A 17,087-nucleotide genomic window follows, 5' to 3' on the forward strand; every position below is an offset into this window, starting at 1 on the left:
AGCACAGTCAGTCAGTGCTGCATTAAATCTGTATATAAACTATAAACTACTGTATTATTACTACTGAGGCATTAACATTGCAGAGCATTTACACTGCTTTAGATTTTAAAAACTACAATATTTTAATCTAAATTGTGGAATAAAAACATTTTTTAGGTAATGTACAGCTGATCAAACCTTCTGTGTGTTATATCTTCTCATTATTAGATGGGAATGGCAGCTATAGCTCGCTCTCAGGTTATATACAGGTCAATTCGTTCATCTGGTGCCAATCTAAGGAGGTCTGAGGTCAGTTTTTCCTGATAATTTACAGCAGATAAATCAGATTTGTTTGAGAAATGAGTACAGCGAGTGTGTTACTGCAAATTAAAAGCAAAGAAGCCTCAACATGATGGTGGAAAGTGAACGTTTAGTGCCATTTTACACACTACAAGTCCATTAAACACACCAGAGACAACACTGTCATTTCTACTCCACTACATTCATCTGACACTGGAGACCTATTTGAGTTTTAAAGCAAAAACAGATGAGCAGTTTATAAAACATGATGTATTTCTGTGTGTTAGTCTAGCAGCAGGTCATAAAAACCCAAATAAAAATGCTTTTATTTGGAGATTTCAGGTAAATGTAGCTGATAATCTTAAATATATTTGAGTATTTGAGTACTTGTACTGCAGTACAGGATGTGAATCCTTCTTGTTCTCAGTCAGTCAGTCAGCAGCCTCCACACGAGGTCCTCCGGTCACACAAACCCAGATGTAAGCGCCCCGCCGCCGCATCTCATGCCTCAATTAGCGCCGCTGCCCTCTGTACGGACTCGATTAGGCCGTGATTTATCCGAAAGAAATATAATTATACCTCCAAATAAAATAATCAGCATTGAAGAGCGATTTCCTTAACGAGATGGAGCGGGGTAGATGCCACGGAGTAGCAGCGCCTCATTAGGGCGGTAATGAGACTTTGGGGGTGATCCCGATAATTATCGAAATCTGTAAAATAAGGATCAAGTCAAATGTAACCTTAATTTGTCTGGCAATTGAGTTCATTTATTAGTATGACTATTTAGGAAGGACTCTCTCAGCCTTAATGCAAGGTGTCGTTATTTTAAGGCCGTGTGGATAATAGATGGAGGCGCTGCAGGGACAGCAGACAGGCCCGGCGTGTCATTCACGGCCAGAAACCCACATCTGTCACTTGACTGACAGGGTTTCCCAGAGTGCTCCTGTCTTCTGTTGGAGACGTATCAAGACACAACTCATGTCAGCGCTCTTAACGGGAACAACAGGAGGTGAATACACTGTGCAATTAAGTCAATCAGATAGGATTAGTGCTGAAACCATCAGTTTATTAATCAATTAGTCGATGGAAAGAAAATCACAATCCACATTTCTTTCTCTCTTAAATAAGTAAACATGCCAAACGTGGTTAATCGGTGAAGTATTTACCAACACCGAATGTGATTATATGCAGCTTTTTCGGCTGTTTTGCATCATTAAAGTTGAATATATTTGAGAGAACTTTCACTTTTACAAACCTCTGACGATCAATCCAAAAAAGAAAATGCAAAGAATTGTTACCTGCAGCTCTGGGATGAGTCACAATCAAAGAATTAGAGGCAATAAAAGTTCCTGTGGGCTTAATTAACTCGTGTACACAAAAAAAAAAGAAATACAAAATGAATTTTAAGAACGGTTACTTCATAAAACACTGGAGCGTCTCAAAACATTTTGTTCGTTCCAGTGTAAAGGCTTCAAATCAATCCAGTGCCATTAACAGTCATGGTTAGAATAAGACAACAAATGTGTTTAATCATGTCTGTGAAGTCCAGGCTGTGTATCTGTGTGACGGATAAAACCTTCCTCTCCTCTACTGTAATCAAACCGAATGTTTTTATCGTCTTCTCGTGGGATTTTGCAGACACACACACGCGTGCAGGAGAGAGGCGTGATCGAGATGTGGGTGGCACGTTAACAGTAGAAATAATCACATCAAGAAAAACAAGAAAGACTTTGAATGGATTCAGTTCGCCTCCGCGCTTTGTAAAATAAAAAAAAAAAGGAATGGACATTTAAAGTGAGCGGATCTCACAGTGGGAACAGAAATCATCCTTCAAGCTTCACCGAGTCCAACATGTTTCGAGCCTCTTTGTACTCCTCTGATTCGGCCAGATCCTCCTCTGTTTCCTGGGAAGACACAAACACACACACACACACACACACACACACACGGTTTGGTTTTTAAAAATAAACTCTGCCACCTACTACACAAACTACAACAACTCGACTTGTAGTTTCTGTATGAAATGTTTGGAGGATAAAGCGTCACATCATCAGGATCTAAATTTAGCCGTTAAAGGGTTGGAGCGAGGGGATGACGTGCACGCGATGTACGCCGATGAGCGTGTGCGCATGCTCCGTCTGAAGGTGGAAAGACGGCAGCATGAGTGATGTGGAAGTGGGGACATGTTGCTGATTTCAGGTCAGCTCCCCGTGCCTCTCACAGCAGCAGCTGCCCGCTCGCCGCTCTGCGTTTAATTGAGACGACCCCGAGACGTGCATGCTTATGTTTGCTTCTCAACATATCAACTGAAGTCCTGGAGGAATCAGCGCACACACCGCGGCCGTGCGGACAGACCAGGATATGGTTAATTGTTAAAATGCCCAAGGAGATAGCTTCTGTTTGATTTGATCGACTGCACTGTAACTAAGGACGTTTTTATTATCGAATAACCCATCGATCATTTTCTGAATTCATCGATTAGTTGCTTGGTCCAGAAAAATGTTGATCAAAGTCGAAGGTGGCGTCTCGTTTTGTTCAGAAACATTTGTCGAGCTTCGTACCTGAAGGCAAAAAACTTTCACGTCACAGTTTGCCAGATAAAATCAAATCTCGAGGCTGAATTAATGAATAAATTGTTTTCGTTTAGTCAAATAAGTGTGATGTGAAAGAGGCTGGTTTTAGAGACGAATACAGTTTTTCTAACTAACCCTTCAGAGTTTTAGTAGTTTTGGTTTTCTGCTGGATGTCTAAAAATAGAGCCCAACTGATATAGAATATCATCAATAATATATAATACGCAATAAAGTTTATTGTTAAGCTGAAAATAAGAGATATGTCTTTGTCAAGTGGTTGATTGGAAGAAAGATCAGCAAATATATCAATATGTTTGTTCAATGTTTATTTCCTAATATCGTAATCGTGCTAAAACAGCTTAATATTTCCTTCAAACGCTGATCTGGATCTGACCTTTTGCTTTTTATATGTGACTTCAGCAGCCAGAGTTTTTAAAAGAAGAGGGCGAGGCATCGGAGAGTATTCATTCGGTTGCAATCTGCAACTTCGCCACTAGGTGGCACTAAATCCTACACACTAAAAGGTTGTTGCTGTCTGTACACCTTCTGACTGGGAAATGTGTAACAAGTTACTCTGAGACGTACAGAAGGGACTAAAAAGGATAATTCAATGTTTCTTTCTCACCGTGTGTCCATAATTTCCTAAATATACAATTACACCACGTCGTTTCTCAACCAGACTATAGATTAGTCACAGTAATAGCAGCTGAATGAAGAGTTTCATCGTGTTGTGCGATGACACGGCGAGTGTTACTTACTAATAACTGGAGCAGATCTGCGTGTGCTATGGCCAGACGGCGGTGGCAGTCTGGGATCATCATTCTGGACTCCTGCAACACCTCCATCTGAAAGCACACAGAGACCACATCAGTGCCGTCACCGTCTTTATTAATTGAACCGCCGCTCCCTGTTATCATTTTTCATCACATTATCGAGCATGTATCTTCCAAGTATGGATCATTCGTCTCAAACAGTCAGACACAGGCATATTCATTCGCTGTAGCCTTGTTCCTCACGTGTCCCACATGCACTCTGCCGTGGTTAACATCTCCCAACAAGCCGGCGGTATGAAAAATGTTATTGAGTTATCGATCGGGCAGGGAGTTGGGCAGCAGGGGACCACCTCGATCTGACTGCACACCTGGAGAAATGAAGAAACCCTGAGTCGAGGGCACTGTGATCAGGCGTAAAGAGGTATTACTACGCCTGGAGTGAAACTGTGTTAAAGCCTGGGGAACTTTCACAGCCGCGGCTAATGTGGAATTCCCCCGGCCGGCCCCCTAAAGAGCAGAGAAGAGTTGGCTAACGCTGTCAGACACACTCACTCATGACAGACGCTTCCTCACCGAGCCCCGTGTCGAGCCGCGGAGTCAAAAAACGCGGACGCGCGTTACACGCGTGTACATTTCACGGGCTGTGCACACAAACAGGCGCTCGGATGAGCTCATACGCTGGCGGGCGGGCGGGCTAACTGACACGCTGAAAGACGGCAGACAACTAGTGGAGTTGGTCGCCGTCTAGATGTGACAAGGTGAGACGGACTAAGCAAAGGAGTGTTGGAACAGAGAAAAGTCACGGTGCCCTCCCGGTGCGGTGGAATGATCCCATCAGCGCTGGATGAAGACGACACTTACGGCGTATTGATTCCATTAAAATAAAAACCTCTAATCCATCCTGCCTCAGACCTCTCATCTCCAACCATAATCCATCTGGCCTCCCAATCTCCACATTTAACACCAGCCAAGCCTGCTGCTCAGCCTGAGCCGCCCGCCGCTCTATGAATGAACAAACAAAACAAAAAAAAACACACAGAGAATTTTAATGTTAGCAGTAAACGTGATCACAAGCAGCTCGTCCCTTCATGGAAGATCTGAACTGGGAGCCTGTTATTGTCCACGCATTGAACATTTTTCAGATCACATTAATGCCGTTAAAAGTCAAAGATACTCTAAAGGTTTGTGTAAAACTACATTTTTATTGCTTCAAGTGAAAAAGCTGTTACCTTCAGAGAAACTCCACACTAATAAACACCGTCAGCTATCTTCCATAGATAATATGAACTACATCCTTCGTCTACAGCCAGGGATTTTGGTGACAAATCAAAGTATTTAACTTTCACCTGATGATGGAAAGTTCAGGAACGATCCTCACTCATTTCTAATTTTAGTCATAGTCTTTTAAATAAATGCCTCACACTTTGTCATCCAAGTTCCGGTTTTAGTCGATCAAATAAACTGACTGTGGGTTTAATTCAAGTGTATTGTATTCTTGGAGTCTTAACGTAGACGTTCCTTTAGATTTTCCAAACTCTTTATGAATTCCTGGAGGAAACGTCTTGGCGATTTTTTTGATTTGAGCTTGTACCCTCAGGTCAGCTGATAAAAGAACATTAGCTCGCTCTGTTTGTGTTTTCACGCTTTGCAAAGGGTCTTATTTTCCCTGACAAATATGAAACCTGTCCATATGCCTGTTCTTCCCTTTAAACATTGATATTTATGAGTTTATGACACACCGTAAGTGAATGCTCTCTGCTAGATCAGTAATTGTGTTGGTCTAACCTCTCACCGATACAAAGAGATTAAGGTCTGATTGGATCTCTTGGAAAAATCCAACCTTGTTTTTGTCATCACAAATGAGTTTTTAATTAGTTATTGTGTCGTTTCCATCATGAAAAACGTTTATAAGTCACGCAAACATGAATGTTTGTGCCAAACCTCATGTCATATCTCATCATATGTCATGCTCATATCCAATAGTTGTTGACACTGCTATCATGGGCTAAAAATGTATGAAATAGACTACAGACACTGATTGATGCCTTTTATTTAACATTCTTCCTAATTCACCTTTCTGGCCTGAATCTTCATGTAATGAACCGTATACTAGGGTTGGGCGATATGGGCTAAAAAATGTATCGCAATAATTTCTGGTATTTATCATGGTAACGATAAAAACAACGATAAATAAACACCAATTCAGCCTGATCTCTCTGAATCTATCACCAAAATAATAATAAAGGCTAGGGGGAGCTGGTGGTTGCTGTGGGCGTGTCTATAACTGCTCAATGTAACCACTGTGAAACAATCAGGAAATAACTTTTTATTTCTCTGATTAATAACAGCTTTATCGAGATCTGCGCTCGCACACTAAACACACAGGTAGATTATCAGAGTTTAGTCCATGAATCCACCTGGATAGTCTCAGTTTCACGGACATTTTAGGCTGTCTGTGGAGGTCTGACTGATCTGAGTGTCTGACTGGCGGCCAGAGCGTGAGGAAAGAGCTCCTCGCTGTGAGGAAAGAGCTCGTCGCCGTAAGGAAAGAGCTCGTCGCTGTGAGGAAAGAGCTCCTCGCTGTGGGGAAAGGGCTCCTCGCTGTGGGGAAAGGGCTCCTCGCTGTGGGGAAAGAGCTCCTCGCTGTGGGGAAAGAGCTCCTCGCCTTGAGGAAAGAGCTCCTCGCTTTGAGGAAAGAGCTCCTCGCCGTAAGGAAAGAGCTCGTCGCTGTGAGGAAAGAGCTACTCGCCGTAAGGAAAGAGCTCGTCACCGTAAGGAAAGAGCTTGTCGCTGTAAGGAAAGAGCTCCTCACTGTACGGAAAGAGCTCCTCGCTGTGAGGAAAGAGCTCCTCACTGCCCGGCCTATCTGCTCCGCCTTCCGCTGTGTTTGTCAATATGTGTTGGGCTGCGAGTGTGTCGCGCACATACATACGTCATCAATGGGAATTCATCGTTTTTTATCGCGGGATGACATATTCTTACCGTGGGGAATGTTTTTGACGATATTGTAAACGATGAAATATCGCACATCCCTACCGTACCACATGTATCTGTCTGTGTTAACTGATGACTTGCATTGCAGTTCCTCTCCGCAAACAGATGAAGTGAAAGTTTAAGATGCTTTGAAGACATGAAGCAACATGTGTGTGTGTTACTGCTCTCTCTAATGCACACACAGAGACGATGGAGGGCTGCAGGCACGGTGACAGAACAAAAGAGGAGGTTAGGGACACTAAATTACCAGCATGTGTCAGTAATTATCAAACTCCTCTGAAGTAACATGATATAATTACATGTGCATCAAGCAAATTACAAAATCACTAATGATTCTTCTCTCAAAACCTAATTCTTCATTATCGCTGCTAACTGACCTCATTACGTGATCGAGGGGCCGCTCGAATCACCGAGATAGAATTCACGTCCTAACTACGGGAGAGCAGAAAACCTTCAGAGATCAGCGGGAACACTGACAGTGATGAACGGTTAATGCGAAGACTTTCTAATTAATACGTGTAATTGTTGCACAGTGTCAGAGAGAGGTAAAAAAAAGAAGTCGCACATACCTGTTTCTTGATGACATATTCATCTCCTGCCTCCGCTTTCAGGCGCTCGACCTTCTCCTCCTGCTGCTTCGCCTCCGTTTTGTACGATATCTCCTCTTTCGCCAGCCTGCGGACAGCGACGAGGACGAGGAAGAGACAGGTCATAGTTAAAAAGGCGGCGACGCAGTGTTGTCCCATCAAACATGAAACATAAACACGCAGCCTCCCAGGCAGATAATATAGGCCCGAAGCATGAAAAGGCGCGCCGCGATGGTCACCTTCTACAGACGAGGCCATCTATCCTCATTCAGTCCCCTGGCGTTCCTCTGACTGAGGGGACACAGTGAGATCATCTCCCGCAGGATAGGCAAGATACACACCTCAATAACGGCCCGCGAACACATCACTCCTCCTCAACGCTGCTACACATAACACCGGCGAGATGAGACGAGCCTTAAATTACACTCTGATGTGAAATTATACTTGTCATATAGAGTACAGGATGGGATGCACATGCATATCTTAAAAATGTCCCCGAACATGAGAAAAATACTTCCCGTAAATTGTTAATATGACGCTTATCAAAAGGTTTTATTTCTGAATAAAGCTGCTTCACACAGACAGTCTGAATAATCATTAAAAATATTTACTTTCATGCCATTTTTTTGGACATTAAATACACGATAAATTCTTAGTGGAGCGGTATTTCAACAGGCCAAATGAGACTGATTTTATACACATGGATGATTTATTTGTTGAGTAAATTTACGGTACGTACTCTTGACTCTAACACTTAAAAGCGGAGGGTCGCCGTCATTTCCAATCCGAAGTTTCGAGTCCTGTCTCTTTAAATCCCCCCCCCACAGCCTGTAGTGATGTCACAGTGTACCGACACACCCTTGAGTACACTTCCACATCACTGCAGCAAACTGAGAAATTAAACCACCGGAGCGCAGCGAAGACGAGCTTGTAACGGCACTTTAAAAAATCTAAGAAATAATTTCACTTTGTTTTTTTATTTGTTTTTGTCACTGACAAACTAAAATCATTTAATCCATCATATTTTATAAATCATACACGGTGAAGCCCACAGGAAAGTGTGACACAAAACTACTAGTAAGACGAGGAACCAACGTGTTTTAAACAAATCTTAAGAAGCAGACAGACTTTACACGTCAGATACCTGATATATACACACCTGGAATAAACCAGAAACAACCTACATACAAGAGTTGTGCGACATATTTAAATTTTGAGACACATCTCATAAAAGGTATGGATGCTGGTACATTTGTAAGAATACTGGGATACCTTTGAGAATAAAAAAATAATAATTTAATCTTAATCTAGAGCTGCAATTGGCCACAATTTCCATTATCGATTTATTGTTTTGGCACATTTCAAACTATAAAATGTGGGAAAGTCATGAACGGTGAAATAACGACCACAAACCGAGGCGACATTCGTCAAACGGCTTTTTGTTTTGTGCGTCCAACGATTCAAAACGCACCGTCACACGAAACTACGAGCATAAATAAATAAATTTAAACTGCATTAAATGACTACTTATCAAAAGTGTTGGCAATTAATTATCTCGGGATCGACTAATCAGTTATTCGATCGATCGTTTCAATCTGATCTGATATAATTGATCAGATTTTCTTTGTTTTCCTCCAGAATATTTAAGATTTACATCAAGAGAATTTCAATACTGAAGATTTGTTTAAATCAATGATCGATCGATGCTGTTTAACAAACATTTAATCATTGATTTTTCTTAATAACACTGCTAGAATTTAAATAAATCGCCGTCAGAGTTCATCCAGTTTCAAACCTTTAACTTTTTCCCCCCATGTTGAGTGAAACAGGCAGCAGACAAATACGAAACCTTCTTCTGTCCTTTTAAATGTCCCGTGCCTTCAGGCCAACTTATCACTGCGCTTATCTGACTCCTTTATCGCCTCCAGCACACACACACACACACACACACACACACACACACACACACACACACACACACACACACACACACACTAGTCCCTTTTAGAGATTAATTGATCATCAATTTAGTCCCTAATTTGGACCAAGTCAGGTGGTAAATGGGCCTCTTTTCCTTGATTGTTAGTGAAAATGGGCTTGAGTACATTGATAAATTTTGATTATTTATCAATTACGGGCCAAATGGAACTAAATCTATTAAACAGATTCTGACCCTGATTGGCATAATGGAGTTTGAAAATATCGCTATTGATAATGATTCCTCGACTAATAGTCTTTTTCCGGCTGTGCCCCGCTTGTTGGAATGACAACACAAATTTAATTTTTCATAAAATCAGCTGTGTGTGCGCGTAAGTGAGTGATCCTTCATTAATCAGTCACATTACCGGAGACCCCCTTCCCTCCGTGTTGCACTGCTCCTTGCTTAGCCAAGGAAACCAACAGCACTCTGTCATATTTTACATCAATTACCACTCGTTCTGATACGGTTCCATCAAGAAGCTTTTTTTAAACAGGCACCATATGCAATAGCAGCTCCTGCCCACGCCGTCGCCGCCTCCTGAGTGAGTGATGTCACCTGTTTAGAGTCGGAGAAGGTGGCAAAGAGAGGAGGGAAAAGGCTGGAATCATTTGAATAAAACTGAAGGACAGTCTAATAACAAAATGTCCATTCCTCCCCCTCCTTCCAGTCCTGATGTTAATTTCTTATTTCTCCCAGACTTGGAGCGCTGTGTGAATGAGGGGTGGGGTCGTGGCTGGTTTTAAATAGACCTGCCACCTCAGGCTTAATGGAAAAGGCAGCTCTCTGGAAAATAGAAAAAAAAAAAGGGAATTAGAGCCAGCCCGACACACACATTCGGCCGCCCGTCGCCTCCTTCCAGCACTGTATTTTTGAGCCGCGGTGTAGTCTGTGCTAGGGACCGGGGAATGACAAAGGCAAATTACTGTTGTCATTTTATTAAGGGCATCCGCCTCGCTAGGGCAGAAAAGGCACTGACTGGAATGTGCAAAAGCCAGTGGAAATAGGCCTGGCTAAAAGAGCAGGCAGCTTTCCTCTAAACTCCAATATATATATATAAAAGGGTGGAGGTGGAGGAAGGTGAAAAGACGGGAGACGGAGGAGAAAGGGACACGAGATCATGAAGAGACAGACCTCAAACCCATCAGCACAGTGCTGCCTGATGAAGTACACCTTTCGTACCACGCGTGATCTTATGGGAAATCCAGCCGCCATCATTAGCACCTCAGGGAGCCTGTTAGCAATCTGACCCTCATCAAAACACAATCGATAGCACATTACACTATCGCCATCGACAGGAGGGAATTAGAGGTCCGCCTGATCGACGACGCTCCACTAACGCCGAGTCCATTATCACAGCGTCTACTGTATCTTCTATCCCGGCACGGTGAATCCGGCTGTTGTACAGATTTAGACACGGATGCCGGCTCCGTTAATAGTCTGTCTCAAACGGGGATGATCAGCTACATCACAAGAGCCGGCGTTTGGTCCCATATCCAATCTGTCATGCACAGAATAAAAAACGCATTTACAGAGGCTGCACGTTCGGCATTTCTTTTCATTATTATTTGGTGGATTTAGCAGCTAGAAAACGCCAGTGAGTGAAAATATCGTCTTCAAACATCTCGTGGCTGCAGACTGATGACATATTTTTGTTTGCGTCAATGTCAGAAATATTTAGTCTCTGGATTCCTGGAGGTGAATCACATGCGTCTTTTATTTTATCGACAGCTGGAGAAAACAGTCAACTAACTGATGAGCTCATTGACACAAGATTAATCTGCAATTACTGTCACAACGGGCGAAGTCATTAACTCGTTTTTTAACCAAAACTGCCAGAAATTCTCATTTAAAGCCCATAAAACCTCCTGGAATAAACCACTAAACAACTTCTGCTCTATGATACTAAACTTTACATCTGTTGGTCGGACAAAACACGTAGTTTAAAAACGTCTCTTTGGGCTCTGAGAGTAATGAGAATGCAGCTCTGATCAGCGGATAAAGAGGACGCACAAGATTCGATGTTTTTAAAGCATGGCTGAAGACAAACCGATCATGTGATCACTGATCCAAGCCTTTAATTCTGATGAAGGGCCAAAATAAAACTTCAGCCAAGAGTTCAAGAGTTCAGCCAAAGATTGTTTAGGAGGTGAAACAAGCGTCGTAGACGTTGTGTAGACACATATCATATTAATAATTCAAGATAATCAGACTTATAGTTTTGAACCAGGACAATTAGGTAAATACAAGTAGGGATCAAGGATGAAACAGCAGCTTAACTTTGAGGCCACAGTATTCATTACATCACCTGACAGGTGTAAGCTTACCAACAGCCCAGATTCAGATTCTAATTTAATATCAGCCTGCCAGATTTCTAAAAGAGAGATCTGCCTCTAATAACTCCAAATATGACTCTATAGCTTGTTTATCATGAGGAGAGTCTAATTTTAACACAGCATAACAAACTTAAAGTCGCAGGGTGCCGACATGTTTCTGACTGCAGCGGCAACTTTCCATTTAAACCACCACCAAGAGGCTGAGGAGGCTCCTGCTGTGACGCGTCCACGTTCTCAGTTTCATGATGTTTAGTAACCAAAAAACAGTAACAACAGACTCAAACCGGCATAACGACAAACTGAACTATATAGCTATGAAATGAGACGAGTGCTAAGACAATACTAAGAAGTGAAACATGATAATAAACAGTGACACTGGAGCCTGTCGCCTTCTTTGTCCCAAAAATCACGCCAACAGGTGCACACGAGTAAAAAACACAAAACATAAGGTATGACAATGACCACACCTGCTGTGCCAGTTACCTGAAGTAAAGGTGACCCACAAACATGTGATCTAAACAAATAAACTATAAACACACATTCTGGCTCCTTCACTGACCAAAACACACAAAACATAGTGTGTAATAGTTGGTATAATACTTAAACCTGGTGTAGGTGTAATCTTCCTGCAACACAGATCAAGTCTTAAAGAAGTGATAAGTGTTGGAGGGGTTGTGGACTGGTGGGGGACTTTACACATATATTTTGGGACTGCCCAGAGATTTTAGATTTTTGGAAGAATATTGAAAAGGAAATAAAACATGTTTTGGGTATTGACTTGACTTTAGATCCAGCATTGTACATATTAGGTATAGTCCCAGATAATATCATAGATGGGAATTTGACTTCCTACCTGAGAACTCTGCTTTAAATAGCAAAGAAATCAATCACAGCTTCTTGGTTGAATGGAAATTGAGAGAAAGGGTAAAAAATGTGTTGATCATGGAGAAAATCACAGCGAGGTTACAGCTCAAAGACAGACAGGTTTGATCAAAGTAGGGCTGCCACGATTATTAACGATTATGTCGACGAACAAAATCGTCGACAACTAATTTAGTATTTGACGCATCGTTGTTTTTTTAAACTTTGCTTTTCTCTTGGCAGCTTCCACTGCCACATCTGCCTTTCTGTCACACACCCACACACACGCACATGTGCAGTAGTGGTAATCTGCGTCAGGCCTGACTGTACCGTAAATGATACCATAACACAGACCCTCCAGGAATTCACGATGTTGCAACTTCAACGCAACTTCAGTGAATCCCTGTGAATTCAGGGCGGTGTTGCAATTTTAACCAATCACCACGATTTTCCAGCAACTTCCGCGCAGTCTGCCCGGGGATTCAACTCCGCGGGTCAGGGACAGCCGCACGGTGCGGGAGGATCCCCTCGTGGGACCTCTTCCCGGCGCTGGCTGGCCTCCGCCAGGCGCATTTCCTCCATGGCGGCTCTGGGTCGCCATGGGAAGACTCGGGGGCGAAGGTGGCTCACGGCTCGGTCCGCGAGCTTTACAGCGCCCGCCCACCCGCCCCTCTCCAGGACAGTCAATTTACGTATGATCCGATTAGTCGACTAATCGAAAAAATAAATCGGTGATTAGTCGACTATCAAAATAATCGTTTGTGGCAGCCCTAATCAAAGATGGTTACCAGTAACACAGACAATGTCAGAACTTTAGCCACCTCTCTTTCTCCTTTACTTTAGTTGTATTTTTACACATAATGCAGTACAATTGTCACTGTATGTACTCATTGCTACATGTTACTCATGTCCCCTCCTTTTAAGAAGCAGTAAGAAATATTTGAAGATAGGACATGAGGACATGATTATATGGTAGAGCTAAAATTGTAATGGCGTCTCCTGTTATGCGTTCCTAAGGTATTCATGTGAAATAAAAAAGTAAGATCTGTGATAAATATGTATAGATATGGGATTGGACATGACATGAAATACTTCAGTTACTTTAAGGATTCTTGTGATGTGCTGAGTCATGGTAAGGGCCTTAACGTGCAGGTGATGACTTGCTTTAAACAGCAGCTGCAGCCTGCGTGATGGAGACTGAGCTAAACGTGACTGTGCAGGTATTTCCACCGTCGTCATGAGTCACGATATGACAGTGCTGTGTCACGATATAACAGTGCTGTGTCACGATACAACAGTGCTGTGTCACGATACAACAGTGCTGTGTCACGACATAACAGCGCTGTGTCACGACATAACAGTGCTGTGTCGCAGACAGTTAGTTTAGCATTACATGCGGCTAACTGTTTTTATTCCCCGTGTAAAAACCAGTTTAATAAATACAATAAAAACACTGTTTTATTATGAGTCCTCCAGCTGCAGCTACATGACGGTTCACGTCCATAGCAACTCGAAAGCTAACACGCTAACACGACACAATAAACACGATATTTCTGTTTAATTTTAACGTGTTTGAGCCCCGTTATCACAGCAGAGGTGTTCTCTGTGGCATCTGCCCGGATTAAAACGCTGCCAATGCGAATAAAAAAACAAAAGAAAACCCGCGTTGTCATGAAGTCGCTAGCTACAGGCCCGCGTCAAATCACCGGAGTAAAGTTAGAACCCTCTGCGGCAAACGCTCTTCCACGAGCGGGTTGAGTGCCCGAGAGAGAGAGGGCCTAACGCTAAAACCAATTATCTTAACGTTTCTATTCTAAGTATGCCGCTTTGCCGGATTATATCTCTAACTGAAGCAACTCACCTCTTCACGATGCCGGTCTTAATCTTAATCTGCCGTATTCTCGGGTCTGCCATGGCTGGAGCTGTCTGGATGTAGCGCGCTGCAGCTAACTGTGGCTAACTGCCTGGAGTCAGAGCTGACGAGCCGCTCGCAGAGAAATCGATCAGCCGGAGTCGGATGATTATCGAGTGAATGGATCAGAGTGACAGACCAGGTCCAGGAGGAAAACACAGTTCAGGGGAGAGAAAGCTCCGGTGCTGTAAGTTACATTTAATCACATCTGTCCTGTGATTACAGTTAGAAAATAAGTAAGTTATGTGTCATCACAAAGTTATTATGTAATGTGCATAAGTACAATATTGGAGTACTTGTACTCTACTTTATACTTGTACACAGTGGGAAAAGATAGATAGATAGATAGATAGATAGATAGATAGATAGATAGATAGATAGATAGATAGATAGATAGATAGATAGATAGATAGAAGTACTTTATTAATCAGAAATACTTTATTAATCCCTGCAGGGAAATAGTTTTTGTTACCGCAGCTCCCAAACGGTACGTAAGTGATAGCAAGGAAACAAAACTTTAACAATATACACCTATACAATATCCTATTTTAAAACTATATACATACAGATAAATAAAATAAATTAAGAGATCTAAATGTACACACCTGGTGGAGAAAGTGTCAAAAATCAGAATAAATGAATGAATTAAATGTAAAAGTAATTTTCTCTTTCATAATTCTTAAAAATTAAATGAAACGCTAAAAGTTAGAAAATGCGCAGAGGAGTTACTACGTACTTTAATACATTTAATAGAAAAATAGCATAAATTATGATACATAATATATTATGATAACTGCTACCCAGCAGTACATAAATTAGTTAAAACTAGCCCCACCTTTACCAGCTGCAATAATAAAGTGATGCTTGCACTTCATTGCATCAATAATCATAACCCAGTGACATTATATTGCACATTATTCTGAAGCTGGTACTAATGAGTACTTTTGTTGATGGTACTTTAAGTATATTTTGGTGCTAATACTTTACTTTTACTTAAGTAGCATTTTGAATTGAGGAATTTTGAGTTACTTTTAAGATCTTCCATCTCTGACTGTTATTAACTTTCAAACTTTAAAATATATTCTAACATCTGTAGATGACCATCATAATAAAGTTAATTAAGAGATCTAAATGTACAAACTCGGTGGGGAAAGTGTTAAGAATAACAATTTATAGTTGTCATGAATTTAATGCAAAAGTAATTTTCTCTTTCATATTTCTTGAAAATGATATAATGATCACGCTGAGGATATATTTAACCTTTCATTAACATGTTTTCAATGTTTCAGTGTGCCTGACAATCAGTTTTATAAACTTATGAATCTAGTTAGTGATAGTATTTTTACTACTTATTCACTTTAGATTCAAAACAGATTTTACTTTGTAAATTACCTGATGGGAAAAATAAAGAGTTGCATTTTCTATAAGTGATCGGTAATGTGCATCACATTGAAATTACTGCTATTTCTGTTAATCTAATTTGAAACTATTTATTTGATTTAGAAGAGGTTCACATGGTGCACAGGGCTCATGTGTCACACATAATAATGTTGTAGGTTAAATTAAATATTTAATGTTGGCGGAAAGTCTGTGCTTAAAGAGTTATGTTGTTGTGGAGTCACACTCTTTAGCGCTTTTAACTGTTGTTGGATTGAACTCATTTTCAGCTGTTTTTCTTCAGTGATATGAGTCTAATATTTAACTTTTAATCTTTATAAAGCAAAAAACTTATCTTGCCAACAACAAGTGAGTGAGGTCCAGTGTGTAAGATTAAGGGGGCTAGTAATATATTATGCATAACTATGTTTTCATTAGTGTATAATCACCTGAAAATAAGAGTCATTATGTTTTTGATACCTTAGAATAAGGCTTTTATATTGACGACTGGTGTTGGTTTATGTAAGCTTATGTAGTATAATGTAGGTTTATGTATGCTTGTGTAGCCTGGTTTAGATTTATGTATCTTTATGTAGTGTAATGTAAGTTCATGTAGTCTAATGTAGGTTTGCTTGTGTAGCCTGGTTTAGATTTATGTATCTTTATGTAGTGTAATGTAAGTTCATGTAGTCTAATGTAGGTTTATGTATGCTTATGTAGTCTAATGTAGGTTTATGTATGCTTGCGTGGTCTGGTTTAGGTTTATGTAACTTTATGTAGTCTAATGTAAGTTCATGTAGTCTAATGTAGGTTTATGTATGCTTATGTAGTCTAATGTAGGTTTATGCATGCTTGCATAGCCTGGTTTAGGTTTATGTCTCTTTATGTAGTCTAATGTAAGTTCATGTAGTCTAATGTAGGTTTATGTATGCTTGTGTAGTCTAATGTAGGTTTATGTATGCTTATGTAGTCTAATTTTAATTTTAGAAATTTTATTGATCACGTTGAACGTGAAATTACTTCTCCGCATTTAACCCAGGGGTTGGGAGGTATGGTGCCTTGCTCAGTGGCACTCTACCACTGAGCCACGGTCGTAAATGTAGGTTTATGTATGCTTGTGTAGCCTTGTTTCAGGTTTATGTATCTTTATGTAGTCTTATGTAAGTTTACATAGTCTAATGTAGATTTATATATGTTGATGTAGTCTGGTGTAGGATTATGTATCTTTATGTAGATCTGTGTAGTCTTTGTTGGTTCTGTGTAGCCCTAGTTTTTAGTTAGTGCAGCTTCTAGTTAAGATTTTATTACATGTCATTATTATATGCTGTATATACTGTATACTATATATACTGTACAGGTATTTAACTATTTTAGCATTAACTTGACTTTTTATTTAGTGTCAATAAGCCTGAAACGC

At 40.9% G+C, this 17,087-nt stretch overlaps 1 protein-coding gene across 1 annotated transcript; it reads right to left on the minus strand.

Annotated features, from left to right (window-relative positions):
• Positions 1-1,324: 1,324 nt before the first annotated feature.
• On the minus strand, positions 1,325-14,446 carry tbca (tubulin cofactor a). The gene is made up of 4 exons (XM_010740511.3): positions 14,243-14,446; positions 7,189-7,294; positions 3,611-3,697; positions 1,325-2,183 (listed from the first exon to the last, which is right to left on the minus strand). The coding sequence occupies exons 1-4, from the start codon at positions 14,293-14,295 to the stop codon at positions 2,103-2,105; spliced, it is 327 nt and encodes a 108-aa protein (XP_010738813.1). The 5' UTR covers positions 14,296-14,446; the 3' UTR covers positions 1,325-2,102.
• Positions 14,447-17,087: the final 2,641 nt, after the last annotated feature.

This window comes from Larimichthys crocea, chromosome IX, assembly GCF_000972845.2.
Source record: "Larimichthys crocea isolate SSNF chromosome IX, L_crocea_2.0, whole genome shotgun sequence".
In the NCBI taxonomy this organism is placed as follows: Eukaryota; Metazoa; Chordata; class Actinopteri; family Sciaenidae; genus Larimichthys; species Larimichthys crocea.

Bases quoted from the DNA above. Each gene is read 5' to 3' on its own strand.
- tbca (XM_010740511.3), bottom strand. From the start codon at position 14,295: ATGGCAGACCCGAGAATACGGCAGATTAAGATTAAGACCGGCATCGTG. The intron at 7,295-14,242 runs GTGAGTTGCTTC...CGCTGTCCGCAG, and splicing joins AAGACCGGCATCGTGAAGAG to GCTGGCGAAAGAGGAGATAT. The intron at 3,698-7,188 runs GTATGTGCGACT...GTGTGCTTTCAG, and splicing joins AATATGTCATCAAGAAACAG to ATGGAGGTGTTGCAGGAGTC.